The sequence below is a fragment of the Pleuronectes platessa genome, chromosome 16 (assembly GCF_947347685.1).
Source record: "Pleuronectes platessa chromosome 16, fPlePla1.1, whole genome shotgun sequence".
Taxonomy (NCBI): domain Eukaryota; kingdom Metazoa; phylum Chordata; class Actinopteri; order Pleuronectiformes; family Pleuronectidae; genus Pleuronectes; species Pleuronectes platessa.
This window is the reverse complement of record NC_070641.1, coordinates 23,357,857-23,372,856: the sequence shown is the minus strand read 5'-3', so window position 1 is coordinate 23,372,856 and position 15,000 is coordinate 23,357,857. Positions and strand designations below refer to the sequence as shown.

The 15,000-nt window shown below is 44.8% G+C and overlaps 3 protein-coding genes across 8 annotated transcripts in view; 2 read left to right on the top strand and 1 right to left on the bottom strand.

The window, feature by feature from the left end:
• caskin1 (CASK interacting protein 1) overlaps positions 1–1,240 on the top strand; it is a 29,170-nt gene extending 27,930 nt beyond the window's left edge. The window contains exon 25 of the mRNA XM_053443595.1: positions 1–1,240. This exon is cut by the window's left edge and continues 772 nt beyond it. The gene's annotated coding sequence lies outside the window, so the exon portion shown is untranslated.
• A 2,306-nt stretch (positions 1,241–3,546) lies between these two features.
• Positions 3,547–15,000, bottom strand: part of traf7 (TNF receptor-associated factor 7) — an 11,677-nt gene continuing 223 nt past the window's right edge. The window contains exons 2-22 of one of the 6 annotated variants that reach the window (XM_053443960.1): positions 12,329–12,505; positions 12,131–12,191; positions 11,915–12,006; positions 11,689–11,805; positions 11,403–11,495; positions 11,277–11,310; positions 10,965–11,187; positions 10,720–10,854; positions 10,543–10,638; positions 10,337–10,458; positions 9,791–9,879; positions 9,645–9,693; positions 9,287–9,414; positions 8,777–8,859; positions 8,617–8,656; positions 8,401–8,517; positions 7,616–7,738; positions 6,371–6,490; positions 6,113–6,244; positions 5,758–5,877; positions 3,547–5,461 (exon numbers count right to left, since the gene is read on the bottom strand). In XM_053443960.1, the coding sequence (XP_053299935.1) occupies positions 5,447–5,461; positions 5,758–5,877; positions 6,113–6,244; positions 6,371–6,490; positions 7,616–7,738; positions 8,401–8,517; positions 8,617–8,656; positions 8,777–8,859; positions 9,287–9,414; positions 9,645–9,693; positions 9,791–9,879; positions 10,337–10,458; positions 10,543–10,638; positions 10,720–10,854; positions 10,965–11,187; positions 11,277–11,310; positions 11,403–11,495; positions 11,689–11,805; positions 11,915–12,006; positions 12,131–12,182 (1,980 nt within the window). In that variant the 5' untranslated portion in view covers positions 12,183–12,191; positions 12,329–12,505 and the 3' untranslated portion in view covers positions 3,547–5,446. Of the gene's footprint in view, positions 5,462–5,757; positions 5,878–6,112; positions 6,245–6,370; positions 6,491–7,615; positions 7,739–8,400; positions 8,518–8,616; positions 8,657–8,776; positions 8,860–9,286; positions 9,415–9,644; positions 9,694–9,790; positions 9,880–10,336; positions 10,459–10,542; positions 10,639–10,719; positions 10,855–10,964; positions 11,188–11,276; positions 11,311–11,402; positions 11,496–11,688; positions 11,806–11,914; positions 12,007–12,130; positions 12,192–12,328; positions 12,506–15,000 lie in introns of those variants that run through there. The other 5 variants (XM_053443961.1, XM_053443958.1, XM_053443963.1 and 2 more) reach the window with 5 other exon arrangements.
• The window catches only part of LOC128459138 (uncharacterized), a 10,948-nt gene continuing 10,102 nt past the window's right edge, over positions 14,155–15,000 (top strand). The window contains exon 1 of the mRNA XM_053444241.1: positions 14,155–14,244. Within this exon, the coding sequence (XP_053300216.1) occupies positions 14,155–14,244 (90 nt within the window). The remainder of the gene's footprint in view (positions 14,245–15,000) is intronic.

Genomic DNA, 15,000 nt, shown 5'->3' with positions numbered 1-15,000 from the left:
TGTGTGTGTGTGTGTGTGTTTGTGTGAGTGTGTGCGCACGTGTGCATGCGTGTGTGTGTGTGATGGGGATTGTTTAAAAGGTGTTGAGTTTGTGGGTCGTCAGAATTTCATGATTTCAGAATCCAGTTTCCTGTCCTGGCTGCGTCCATCCTCATCGTCACCTTCAACACACTCACTCACACACAGAAGAAGCACAATGACCCATGCAGCCAGCTCGCACACACACAGACACACACACAGACACACACAGGAGCCTGCACAATATAAACTCTAACGAGAGACGAGAGGAAACAGCAGGATGTCCTGGAAATCAGATGTTACGTGTTGTAGATAAATCGCTGGAAATGGTTTCAGGATGCAGTTGAAAGAGTTTTTAGTAAAACGAGGCTGAGTCTCGGGGTCAAAGGTCAGATCAGGCTCGGTCGGTCCGAACTCCCCCCCGCACAAAACAAACACAAGCACCAGAGGCCGAGACGAGGCCGACGAGCCCAGACTCACTGGAAAAAAACAACACAACAAGGGCAAAGCAACAAACTTCAGGTTCCCACATCCCAGATTCACATTATTTTTCTAAAAGTCTTATCATTCCAGAATTAGTGATTCTAATAATGTGAGTTAAAAATTCAAATGATTTCCAAATATTCTTTAAGCAGGGATGCACTGAGACAATTCAATGTGTCTTTAAAAAAATATGTCGATAGCAGTTTGTGTCTTTTCACAAAATATTAAATTATCATGTTAAGAATTAGAATTAAAGGATCGTAACCCTCGTTAGAATCCGTCAGATTCTTCAGGCTTCATAGAAAAGTAACATCTGGAAATGTACGTGATACTTTCAGATGATATTTTATTAGAGGAAGCATAAACAAAAAAATACCGGCCCCAGAACAGAACCTTGTGGAACTCCATGACTAACTTTTGCGTGATTAAACAGAAGCAAAAATACTGAATTTTCCACTGATGCTATCCCAGGATGTAATCCGTCCTCGAACCAGCTGTTAACATCTGTATCAGTGTTAACATCTGTATCAGCCTCACATCAGTGCATCTCTTCTTTTCAGACTCTGCATCAAATCATAACTTTCACAGAAACAAGAGTTCGACTCCTGATTTCATTTCATTTCTCCAGGAGGTAAAAGAAAGAAAAAAATACACACTGGCCGAAACCCTTCCTGACACATCAGCTGATACACCCCCCCTCCCTCTCCTCCCACTCTCTCTCCACCGCCCACCCCCTGCTGCCATGACAATCTACATCCCCCCCACCCACTCACCATCCTCTTCAGGCATCACTATGGTTACTCCAGTGTAAAAAAGAACCCGGTGTTAAGATGGAGCGGCGGGACGTGTTTGTGTTAACGACCTTGAAGTCGCCCCCCCCCCCCCCGCCTGTTAACGAGCTCTCAGCTTCACAGTCCCACAGCGGCAACACACTCCGTATATCAATGATTACGACTTCAGAGAATAGCTGTGGTATTTAAATTATGATGACATAGAGATTATATATATATGGATATTTGCAAAAAAAAACAGTGTATTTATGATGTGTGTGTCCTCCTGAAGACTATTTTTCAAAGTAAACAATCTAATCTGAGTGTTGAATCCGTTCGCTTCTCCATGCGTCAGTGGTTCTGAGTCGCCGCAGGAAGTCGGGATATTTCCAGGAAGCTTTTTTTTATTGTCATTAATATTTTTTTGTCATGTTTTTTTCCCTCTGCCTACGTGTGTACGTGTGTCCAGCCGGATGTGGCAAAGTGTAAAATGCAAGCGATTCTTGTTGTATAATTTTTGAGTTGTTTTTTCAAATGCAACATTCTGTTTTTCTTTGAAACATGTGCCTTGCTTTGTGATTTTGGTCTGACTAAAATACAGTAGATGGGTATGTACAACATGTGGGGATCCTTCTCTGAGTTACTTCATTCTTCAAAAGGTCATAAAACGAGAGTCAGCGCCGCGGAGTCGAACCAACGACCGGTCACATCGAGGGAAGTGTGGCCTCCATCTTTGTTTCTGAGTTATTGAGTGGAATAATGAACACGGTGAAGCTGACCTTTGACCTCTTAGATATAAAACACCTTCACGTAGCCTCGTTTGTTCCTGATGTAATGAGAATCCCTGCAGACGTTCCTGAGAGGTCGCAGTAACCTTGACCTCTGACCTTTCCCTGGAAAAACTCAATTCATCCTCAAGGCTGCGTGAACGCTTCAATTAAAGACGTTATGAAATATCACACGTTACAATCTCACGGCCGTCGTCTGTGCAGAACATGACACTTTCAAATCAGTTATTTAAACATAACCCAATAATCTACAGCGACATATTGTCTCCCACTAAGACCAGTGACCAGACACAGACCTGTACAGAGTCTCCTCCAGCGGATTGGACCTGGACCAGTCGGCTGCTTCTCTCATGTCTCACTCGGTAAAAACCACAGACTGTAAATGAAGATGGACGACGAGTCTTCACTTCCTTCACTCTACAAATATGACATTTCATCCTGGTTTATATAAAACCAAATTCAAGTCAGCGGTAAAAAAGTGATCATATTTCCCCAGATATCGATTTATGTCTAATTATAGAAATTAAATTGAGTAAAACATCCTTTAATACTAAACGTTTAATTCCTCTTATGATGGTTTAAATTTAACTGACACAAATCAGGACAATTCTGACTTCATAGGTCAAATTTCAATGGTGTTTTTAAAAATTCTGGCATCAAAATATTCACTGATTTGACAAATAATCCTCAAAGTTTAAGTTGTTTCTTGTTTTTGGTGCATTAATAACCATGACTCAATTAAATCAACATGTCGTCTCTTCTCCTGCTTCCCCGGTCTCAACGAGGACGCCTCTCCTGCTGCAGGCGTTATTCAGAAGTGTGTCTGTGTGTGTGTGTGTGTGTGGGGGGGGGGGGTCAGGTCAGGTGAAACCAACAGATGGTGAAAAGACACAGATGGTCAAACACGTTGTGGAGCAAAAAGTGGTTCATGTGTTTTATTTAAATTTCCACCTGTGCTCATTTTACCAGACGCTGGACGGTGTGTGTGTTGCTCTGCTGCTGACTGTGTGAAGCCTGTGTGTGTCTGTGTGTGTCTGTGTGTGTGTGTGTGTGTGTGGACTGTGGTGTGCTTGCAGTGACTGCATCTTATGGCCGTCTGCTCTGAATAAATAAATGTTATATACAAACTGTTGTTGTGTTGTGACATCTGACAGAACCAGGACAGTTCTCACAGCTTCGTGTCAGTAACCAGCGACTTGAGGCCCTGCAGCGTGACATCATCTCTACAGTAAATATGAATATTAATCGAACAAGTCACACTTCAATATTTTAAAATAGTGAAATAAACAACAAAATGCAAACTGGATAAAACTCTTGTATCCGTATCTTTAAAGTAAACTCAACTTTTGTATATGTCCGCCAACCAGTGCAGTCCCGTCTCTATAACTTTGTTTTCACTGTGACCTTTGACCTCCGACCTCTGACACACCACTCAGCATAAGAAGCATCCGAAGTTAAACCGGTGAAATAAATCAGATCAACACTGATCAAAGTGTACAACAGTTTTATTGATCAATGACCAACTCAGGCTTAACATGGTTACAAGTTTACAAGAAATCACTGACACTGACCAGTGAGCGAACTCTCTCTCTTCCCTCCCCCCCCTTCCGCCCCCCATCTCCCAGGCTACAGGAAGTGGCGTCCAGATGTGTGTTGACATGAAAACGTAATACTCCTGAACATCTGTAATCACCGGCGGCCTTCACCTCGACCGGAGATCCGGGAGATCCGAGAGAGAAATATGAATCGTTACAGTCTTTCTTAGCTTCTCATCCACACGTATGGCACTCATTGACACACACACACACACACACCCATGTACACAACAACAGACACATACATGCACACTAACTCCTCCTCCTCACCGCCGGTCTCTCTGGTGACTGACTCTGGTGACGGGCACATGTCCAGACTCGGCACGTTACTTTACACAACTGTACAAGTGTCGCGTGGCTCTGGATACAGAGCTGCTCTGGATACAGAGCTGCTCTGGATACAGCTCTATCATGGCACTAATATAAAACTCAGTAAATCTATAGATCTGTCATTCTCTCTAAAGTCTTCGCTTATTATTCAAAGGAGTTTTGGTAAAGGCTGGTTTCACAAAACTGAACTGGGCGACGGAAATGTTGATATGGAAGAGAAGAGGAAAGTGAACTTGATGCTTGTTATTAATAATCCAGCTGCTCTGTTCTGAACCAACAGAGGACAAATCACTTCACATCTGTCAGATACAAACTTTCACACCTGTAATCTTTGAGTTCTGCTCTGTTTATTTTTTGCACAATGAGATTACACACAAAGTCAAAGCAGAGGTGTGAACAGATGTGAAGTTTGCGTCACTTGAACCGGGCGACACAACTGACGACCGGGTCTCAAATCTCTGTGACATCATCATAAAGCGCCACAGGCTGAGAGGTCAGAGTCAGGTGAGTGACAGCGGGGGTTACTGCTGACTCGTCTCGACAGACTCGTGAAAGAATAACTGACGATGAATAAAAACCTAACTTGACAGTAAATTAAAAATAATGACAAGCAGAATGAAAACGGGACCAAAAGGATTTTGTCTTTTACGGTAAATATTAATATTAAGTGAGAGCAGCTGGCGACTGAGTTTCAGTCCAACAATCACTGGGTCACCTGTACACGTGTTGTCTAATACAGGATTTTGAAGCAGGCACCTTTGAGCCCCCCCCCCCCCCCCCCGCCCCCCCATCCAGGGACCTTCAGATTGTCTGGGTCGGGCTCGATCACCCCCGACTCATTAAGTCACTGTTCTCATTAATTTCAGCAAAAAACTGCTGCTACTTCATCTGCATCAAATAACCTGGTCACAGCTCGAATGGCGTCTGTGAACTCGTCTGTGAACTCGTCTGTGATTGGGTGGGTGATTTAAAAGTCTCATAAGATAAAAGGCGGCGTCGCTCCGTGTTTGTGAAACCAGCCGTTACACGCGTGTGGATAGTTTACATTAGGCATCGTCAGTACAGTTCTCAAATGGCAGGTGTATCTGCAGGAAGCAGACAGGGCCGACTACTACCCACAATCCTCTCTGCTTCCTGCTCTGATCACAGCGCTCATTCAATCTCAGATTTGGCGCAGTGCGTTGCAACCGTTAAGGCAGCTCGTCTTGTTTTGCCCCATAATGCACCGGGTCACAGAGAGCGTGAGCTGGAGCTGCGATCCTGAAGGTCGGGGGGGCGACGCGTGGGACTGTTTGACGGTTTAAAAGCAACACTTAGTAAAATAGTTCCAATGCAGCTCGGTGGTTACTGTTGGTCTGCGGCTGTTAAATCACAATCAAAGAAACGGGCGTGGACGAGGAAACCTCACGGAGACTCTGATGGGAGGTGAAGTCTGAGCTCAGCTGTGGAGCCAGATGTTCATCTAGCAGGTCCACACCTGAGAGGGACACAGAGGAGAGTCCAGTTTACAGATCCAGCAGAAAGAAAACTCATCAACACAACTCATCACAAAGTAAAAGCATTCAAACTGAGAATCACACACTTTTAAGTGATATTAATGTGTTTCTACGTGCTTTTATTGTGAAATGTTATAACACTAAGAGGGTTTCTGTTTTAAAACTAACTAAATGTTAAATGGATGTTTATTTGACGGATGGGGGTGAAGGACGGGACAGTGAACGTGGAGTATGTGCAGACGACAACAGGAAACAGACACACAACAATGTGTCGCACCTTGACGGTGCTGTCGACGGCTCCGGAGAAGAGGCGCCCCCTGGAGACAGCCAGAGCCGTTACACTGCCCTGGTGCCTGAGCAGAGTCTGGGTGCAGATCATGTTGTCCATGCTCCACACCTACACAACACAGAAACAACATCTTAGGATACACAATCATACAAACTTCTTTCCTTTACATTCCAGCACACACATCTGGATGAATAAAACTTTGCTCTTTACGATGTAAACATGAATATAAATGGAATATTCAATTAGTAACAGCACAATTGACTTGTTCAGAATGAGGTGAAGGATCCGATTGAAGGCGTGTGTGTGGACATTGTGTGTGGACATTGTGTGTGTCTGTCCTCACCCTGAGGGAGCGATCATAGGAGGCGCTGAACACTTTGGTCTGGTCGGGGGTGGCGATCACAGCGAGAGCATAAACTGTCCCCACGTGACCTGTGAGGGTCCGCACCTGCTCTTTAGACTCAATGTCCCAAACCTGGAGAGGAGAGAGACGCACCTTCATCATCATCATCATCATCATCATCATCAAGTTCAAACGAGGACCTACTGTCCTGCAGGAGAGGGCAGGTGTGTGTGTGTGTGTGTCCTTCATGTCTCTTACGTGGATGAGGTTCTCGTAGGTGCCACAGACGATGTGGTGGTTGGTGACAGCGATGGAGTAGACGCTGCCCCCGCTGGTCTGGAGGACGTGGACACACTCCAGAGAGCGGATGTCCCAGATCTGAGAGAGAGACGGAAAGAGGAGGACGGTGAAAACCATGTTTCAGTGTCCATTGCCTTAGGAACAGTTTCCACTAGTTTCAACTGGCCAATCACAAGGTAGCAACGAAACGTCATCAACCAATAGACTGTAAATAAAGATGGACGACATGTCAATCTCCTTCCTCTTTGTCTGTCCCTTCCTTCCTGTCCCTCTTTATTTAGACGGTTCAACGAAGGCAAAATTAACAAAATTACAGAACTAACAATCTATGTGAAGCATTTAAACACTAATCAAACTTGTTGATAATTGAAAATACCAAATTAGAGAAGTTAATTTCTTCTGTATCCAGGGACTGAACCGTCCTCCAGGAGCTGTGGACGAGCTCTGTGTGGAAGTTGCATAATTGCTGAAATATTCTAAGGGACATTTTTCACTGAATATTGGCAGCAGCTGTCACAGTCATTTCTGTGGCAAAACATTTTCTAAATGACTCCTCTCCACTAACGGCTGTCTGGAGACCAACTGAGTCGCTCATAGGCCTCATAACAAAAAGAGCTCAGAAGAATTCATCTTGGCTTTCATCTCAGAGTCGTCCACAGACGTCCCTCGTTCCCACAGCCCGACCCGCTCCTCGTCTCTCTACAGCGTCCCTGAGGTGTTCATTAGTACCCAGCTCCAGACGGACACACACACACACACACACACACACACACACACACGGACACACACGGACACACACGGACACAAAGAGTCTCTCTACAACGAGACTGTACGAAGATGGTGAAAGTCAGACAGACACAAAATGACATTTTTATGAAGAGAAACAAATTACTGGCCATAATATATGCAATTAGTTTCAACTGCTCACACACACACACACACACATGCTCTCTCACCAGCTCACAGGTTAGTATTATAAATAGATATGTAAATAATTATAATGTAACCGGGGCCTGGACAAGCAACACAACATTGAATATGACAAATAACAATGGGTTTGGAGCTGTAACACACGTTTGGTTCCAGTTGCTGAAATGCAAACTTCCCCAAAACCAAATAAAGATCATGTCCGAGCTTCTATTGTGATCTTAACTCTATGATACTAACAGCATGAAAGGTCCAGTACTGTACATGTCCACTCACCTTGATGGTTTGGTATGAGCCGCTGTACAAGTGGTTCTGGGAGGCCACCAGTGCTCTGACCCAGTGATTCAGACCAGTTAGTTCCTTCTTCAGTTTCAGCTCTGTGCCCACGATGTCCCACACCTGTGCACAGAAATAACGTTCATCACAAGTTTGTGACTTTGACCAACAAATTCTAATCAGTTCATCTTTGACTTTAAGTAACTGTGTGTTTTCAAGTTAAAGTTCTTTGTGAAACCTTTTCAACACTTGACTCATAAAGTGTGTTGCAGTAACTCACCACAATCATGAGCTCACAATGTAAAATAAAAATAGGAAGCTACTTTTCAACAATTACACAATCATGGAAGGACACAAACACGCGCACACACACTGCACAGAGCTGAGGTGGAGCGGAAACAGTTCATAATGTCACTGAGCAGATGGTAGGGGGGGGGGGGGGGGGAGGTGGGCAAGAAGGGAAAACCCGTGTGAGAGAGAACTGACAACACACAGCATCACAATCGTCCTCACTCACTCGTGTGTACCCATGGTCACAAACAAGAGGCTCCAGCCGTCCCTCCTCCAGGTGGAGACACAATTACACTTATGTTCTAACTCAATATTAATTTTCCTGGAGGTCACTGCTGAGCAGGGGTCAGGGTTAAAGATGTGGGCGGTTCCCTTGCCATAGTTTTTAATCTTTTTATGATCGTTGGTGCTCAATAAACCGCGATCATCCAAAAAGCTTTGAAAATGAGGAAACAACACAACACCCACTCGGTGCTGCATCATGTGACCTGTACCTTAATGGCCTTGAGGGAGCCGCTGAACAACATGTTGTGGGAGGAGACAAGTGTACACACTGGGTTGTCATGGGCCCGGATAGTGTTGACTTTCTGCAGGGTCTGGATGTCCCACACCTACGAGAGACACACAGCCGTGAGACGACAAAGCACAGAACACAAAACCATTCTCAACATTTCAAAGAAGAAGGAAGCAGAGAAGTGGAAGTTACTCACGATGATGGTGCAGTCCGCAGAGCCACTGTACAGCCGGTTTCTATCAGGACAGAAAACAGCAGAGTCGGGCTTTAAAGAGGGGGCGTCGCTATTCTCAGTCCATGTGAATTATACAATCAAAGTTTGAGTGTGTTGTTGTGCATGTGTGTATTTTATTTACCCCTGGATACACAGAGCCAACACGATGCCATCGTGGCCCTCGAGGGTTTTCTGACACTTGTAGGTGGTGCAGGTGTCCCACACCTGAGGGGACGAGGACATTCAGTCAAATTGTGTTAAAAAGCTTTTAGCTCAATGCATCACCTAACAATTGTGTATTTACAATATAAATAAATTGGTATTTTTAATACAGGGTTGTGGGCAGAAGTTATCAGAATCTTTCAGGTCGTGGGCGGGTGACAATGAGTTGGGACTGAAAATAGCACGGCTTCAAAGAACAAACAAACAAACAAACAAAGACACACACACACACACACACATCTACATTTACTGTTTGGAAATGATTCTTTAAACTAAAACCTTCAGTTTTAATCTCTGTCCACACTAAGACGCCTGAAAACACATATCATGTGACCACTCACGTACACTGGGTGTTCATGAAATAACCAAGCAATATTAGTTTTTAGTGTAACTGCCAGTCAAACCATGACATTGTGTGCGTTTGTGTTACCTTGATGGTCTTATCTGAGGATCCAGAAAAGAGCAAGTCCCCAGTGGAGTAAACACAAAGGCACCAGACGGGACCCTGGTGGCCCACAAACGTCCCCTTGCACTTGAAGATCTGCTGGGGGTCATATGCTACACGGGGGCACAGAGATGGGAAAGATTGATTCATTGGAAACTACAGGATACTGGAGGCTATGAAGTACAGAGGAGGGAGAGTGGGGTGGGTGAGGAACAGCCAGGGGAGACAGTCAGAGTCAAACTACTTTGTTGAAATCAAGTTTCTTCGACTTCTTGGCCAGAATTAACCAAACGTCTTCCTCCACTGAGGTGAATGTGATCAGGACAGACAAGCAGATACTTACAGCCCAGGATTCCCATGTTGAGCCGGGCGTTTATGTGAGACAACTCATCCTGCAAAGACACAGAAGAAGAATCTGAAGTATTTCCTTCACACACAGCTGCAAACTATTGGTTTCCTGATTCAGATCTTACTGTCGCATATACACACATTTATCCCCCTTACGTTGAGCATGGAGGCGTCTCTACGGAACTCCATCAGGTCCTCGCTCAGCTTACTCTGGTTCTCATCCAACACATCTGAAAAACACACACAGGGAAAGAAAAATGAATCAATATTTGTAATCATAAAGCAAAACGTGTAACGCTCTGTCAAAATGAGTTGATGTTTGAGTGATTGTGAATAAAGAGAATGTTTCCTCTGTCATTCCTGAAAGAATGAGCTCCAGCCGGTCTCTACATGAAAACCACTAAATACCTGGAACAGAATGAATCACACGTGTGGCTGCAGGGGGCGCTGTTGCTCAGTGAACGTTACATAGTGTTGCTTTAAAGTCTGACCATGACCAGAGCATCAACACAACATAATCACCTGTCCCTATCATTCAAGACCTCTCTTCTAGAGTGAGTATGAATTGATTGGGTGAAATATAAATTTGATATTTCAGAAAAGAGAACCCACATAGTTCAGAAAAACATTTATATACACAAGTAATTGCAACTTGTTTAAGAAGGTAAGACAAAGATTGAATCTTACCAAACTTGAGCTCCATGTTCTTCTCTAGCTGATCTAACTTCTCCGATAGTTTGCCCAACATGGAGCGCAGGAAAGCAATGTCCTGGTCCTTCTGGGACAGAGTCAGCTGCATCTCGTGGAACCTAAAAAAAAACACACACTCAGTTCTTCAGATACAAATGCAGTGTAAAGTGTTTATTACAACCTAAAGCTTCAGGTCTCCTCACCTGTCGTCAGTTTGCTGCAGGAACTCTTTCAGCCCCTCAAATTTACACACCTCCAGATGTGTTTCATACGTGTCCTGGTTACCGATGAACGTACAGCTGTCCCAGACGAGGAGAGTCAAATAAGTGAAAGGTCGAAAAGGGGAAACAAAATCACATTTCTACCAAGTGGTGACTTACCCATATTTGGAGTGTGGACATTTGATGTGCTCACATTCTTTGAGGTGAGCCTCCAGGTTCATGGTGAGCAGCGGGGGGCAGGAGGGGTTGTTGGGACAGCGGACTGGCCTGTAGTCACAACTGACCTCATGTTCTCTGTAGAGACACAGACAGTTAGGACGGAGGGGATAAGGTCAGTAAAAGCATTGCAAATAGTTTCTTCAGCCATAGGAAAGCAGCAGGAATCCATCATCCTCAGTTCTCACTTCCGTGTGGTCAGCTTGATGGTGAAGGGGCATCCCAGTGGGTCCACTTCAAACGCGCCAGGCTTCCCGGCCACCGTGGGATTGGAGGCCGTGGCCCCCCCTGCTCCGCTTGCTGTGGCCCTGCAGCCGTATTTACAGTGGATGAAGAGTTCTCCTATCTGCTCGGCCACAGCGATGTTGTTTACCACCACTGTGAGCTTAGCTGCGTCCACCGGGCACTTGTCTGTGAGGGAAACCAACACGAGGGTGAGTTTACAACACACAACACTTCTACGTGGAGTATTGAAGTTATTCGTGCCACATGTCTCTCACCTGAAGTCAAGGCACATCGTCTGCAGAAGGTGTGCTGAGGAACGAGGGAAAACAGGAGGAGTGACTTTTTAAAAATCATATTTTCTTGTCCTTATTAATAAGAATAACTTGATTTAGTTAACTTACCCCACACGTGGTGATGACAGGGTCTTTAAAGACACTGCAGCAGAGCTGACAGCACAGTTTCACTGACGGCTGTTCAGCAAACACCTGGGACTCCTGCACAGACACACAAATGTGTTACTATAATCATTTTTGTGTGTGTGTGTGTGTGTACATGCATTAATTAATGTGATAGTGGGCATATGTTTATGATGACTGTCATATACAAAAGTCTGAGACCACGAATGATGAAGGTGGCCTCAGACTTTATGTGGTACTGTCTACAATATGTTAGCACCGGGTGAGATACCGTGTCGTCCTCCTCTTCGTGGAGAGAGAATGTGGAGCGCAGGGACATGTTGGACTCGGAATGGAGAGACCGGATTGAGATGGCTGAATCAGACCGCCGAGGAGTACCGATGAGAGGCTGAGGGGACGGGAGGAGGCAGGAGAAAGAAGAAGAGGTTCGACAATATATACACAAAAGAAATAATGCGTGGAAAAGTGGAAAAACATAAAATCCTAAATGTATGTACCATTCCATCATCATCATCCCGAGGGGAGTAGGTGAGAGTGCTGGAGGAGGAGGGCGTTCTCCTGTGCTGCTTGTAGTTGCTGGACCCTTCTGCTGAAAACAGGAAGGCAAGTTCCCCAGCGTGAATTACAGAATCAAGTCTCTTAGGCAAACACAGAAAAAATTAAATACCGAGGAGCATAGAGCTTTTAGAAGAGAGAGGACGGTGAAGTGTCACCTTTAGCTCCAGCAGCCACGGCTGAGAAGGTCGGGCCAAACGACGCCTCCATCCTGCTCTGCTGTGACGAGAGGAGGGACCGGCAAGAGAAAGATCATAGAGTTAAACTAAAAACAATTTTTGACAATATTAGTAATGGCACTAGAAATATGACAAAGGTCAAAAGTTTAGTATGGTTTTATTGAAAGTCTCTCTCACCACGCTGCTGGAGTCCGGGGGGGGAGAAGGGCTGCCGGGGATGGCTGCTGTGACGGCAGCTGCTACTGCTGCTTCTTCTTCTTCTTCTCTGGAGTATTGATTGTAGTGAGACGTCTTCCAACCCAGAGCATGCACACGTTCACAAGGAGTCACTAGCAGCCAGTTGAACAGCTATGCCTGGTAAGAGCCAAGAGGAATGAAGCCATTAGTGACGACAAAAGTCAACTACAACTATTTAGATTTTCCCCTGAGCAACACAGCTGGAGCCTGACAGAAAACAGGTTGAACACATTGTGTTCTCCATATGTCGGGTTTATGTATTAACAGAGAAAAACACACACCCACACATTTGGCCAAAGAATTATTGGCAAACGTCAGCAGGGGACAATGCAGCTTAAAGCCCCGATGATAAGAATCAATGCAGTGAGAAACAAGTGCCTTGTGGAGATTTCACAGTTGAGTGACTCTTATTGAATGAAGGTTTGACCCACTTCACTGGCTGCAGGTACAACAACACAATCACACATCATGTCTCCCCAGAACTTACTGCAAAGGAGAAATATCTTCTTTAAGGATTTTCGTGGTATCTGGTTTGTATCAAAGTCTAAATCTTTGGTATCATGACAACGGCACAACACACCCATGTTTTCAGCCAAGTTAGTGATTCTCCAGAGACAAGAACACAGCTGGAACAGCCAGAGAGAAACACTGAACAGCTGTGAGTGTGAGGAGAGCAGCCCCGCTCTCATCAACGTTAGATCAGATAATCCAGAGTTCACTACGGGTCTTTCCTAACTCCTTACTGCCTCCTCTTCACTTCTTTCCTTGACCTTGTGATGTCATCCCACATGGGTCAAGGAATAGCAGTGAGGAGATTATTTGGACTTTTCCACCACAGACTATTAAACACTGATGTAAACACAAAGGTATGCGGACTGTCAGCTCATATTGTAACAGGCTGTGAAACTATCCAGGATCACTAATCTACTCTGAGCAGCGTCCCTGCGATGGGGTGATGACTCTCACTCCTCTGCCTCTCTCACCAGGGCCTTCATGTTTTTTTAATTCTGTACGAATGTCTTCCTGTGTCATTTCAATCCCAGTACTCTTGCCATGTTTTGGTTAATGACAGTTATCTCTGCTTCGCTTAATGCTTCTTGTATGTGGATTAACGATCGTGTTAATGACTGTTCAGCCAATAAATCTGCCTCCTCGTTGCCTTCCACTCCCACGTGAGCAGGAAGACAGAAGAAGGAGATGGTCAACCGTCTCTGATGTAATCTGAGGAGCAGATGAAACCTTTCTTAGACAACATTTTGCCTGCCTGAGGATTCTATTGACTTAAAAGGATCGTTCACAGAAAAATGTAAATGCACTTGTCTACTCGCCACTTCGATGAAGAGGTGGATGAAGTTTTTGAAAAACACTGGAGTTTCAGGGGTAAACAGTGTTGCAGCTGAATCCAAAATGATTCACTGTTTTGTATTTCACTTTTTACTTTACTTTTTATATCTTTTATATCTTTTTATTTAGATATGTTTATGTCTAAATAAATGTTACTTTGTATAAATATTAGAAAAAGTGAGTAAATAAGAAGTAAATAGTGAGTAAATATATACAGGTTTTTTTTTTTATTGCTTTTCTTATGTGTGTTCTTTGTATGCACCAATTACCAGAGCAAATTCCTGGTAGGTGTAAACCTACTTGGTAATAAATACTTTCTGATTCAGAATCTGATTCTGAATACAACTGCTTCTGTGTCGTTCAAGTGTCCGGACGCCCCCCGACATTCCAGTTCCTCCAAATGGCCGCTGCCGGAACTAGAGATGCTACCTGCACACGCCCTTTGGCGAGGGCGTGTGCAGGTGAACACAGCCCAGAGGACGATATCAGAGGACATCGAGGACAAGAACCTGGTGTGAATGAAGCCATTTTGAGTCTAATTGGAGTGTCGGGGCTAACGGACACTCAGATGACACCACAGGACCATTATGTGTTTCTTACTGTTGTTTTTTAACGTTTGAATAATTGGTCACCATTTACTTTGATGGATTCGGAATTGGCTGCAACGCTGCTCAACCCTGAGACTCCAGAAGTGTTTTGTGGACTCAAACATATCACATACACCCCCCCCCCCCCTCTCTCTCCCCGTTGGCATAGTGGTGGTTAGTTAATGAGAGTGTTTTCATTTTTGGGTGGAACTATCCCTTTAAGAGGGGTGATTGCTGACATGCTGTCGGGTGAGATGAGGATGATGACCTCACTAACCTGGTCACAGGCAACAGCACAGACACATATTCAGTTGTGTAAACTGACAGGAGGTCTGTGACTCGTCCTGTCAGTGTTGTGTCGGTCCACGTCCCTGTCTGTGCTCACAGGGGAGATTCCCGTAAAGAGGAGCCAGAGGAGGGGGGCGGGACACACACGGACACAACACACACACACACACACACACACAGAGAAACACACAACACACACACAACACACAGAGAAACACACAAAGTTTCACACTGACAGCTCGGTGGCTTAACGTTCAAACATGCTAACCCTAACCCTTGACACGTTAGCCGCTGTCAACGCTAACATGCTAACGACACCGCTTCCTGTCAGTCGTGTCAACAACCGGTCAGAACTGCGGTAACTAGCAAGCTAAAGTAGCGGCTATGCTAGCT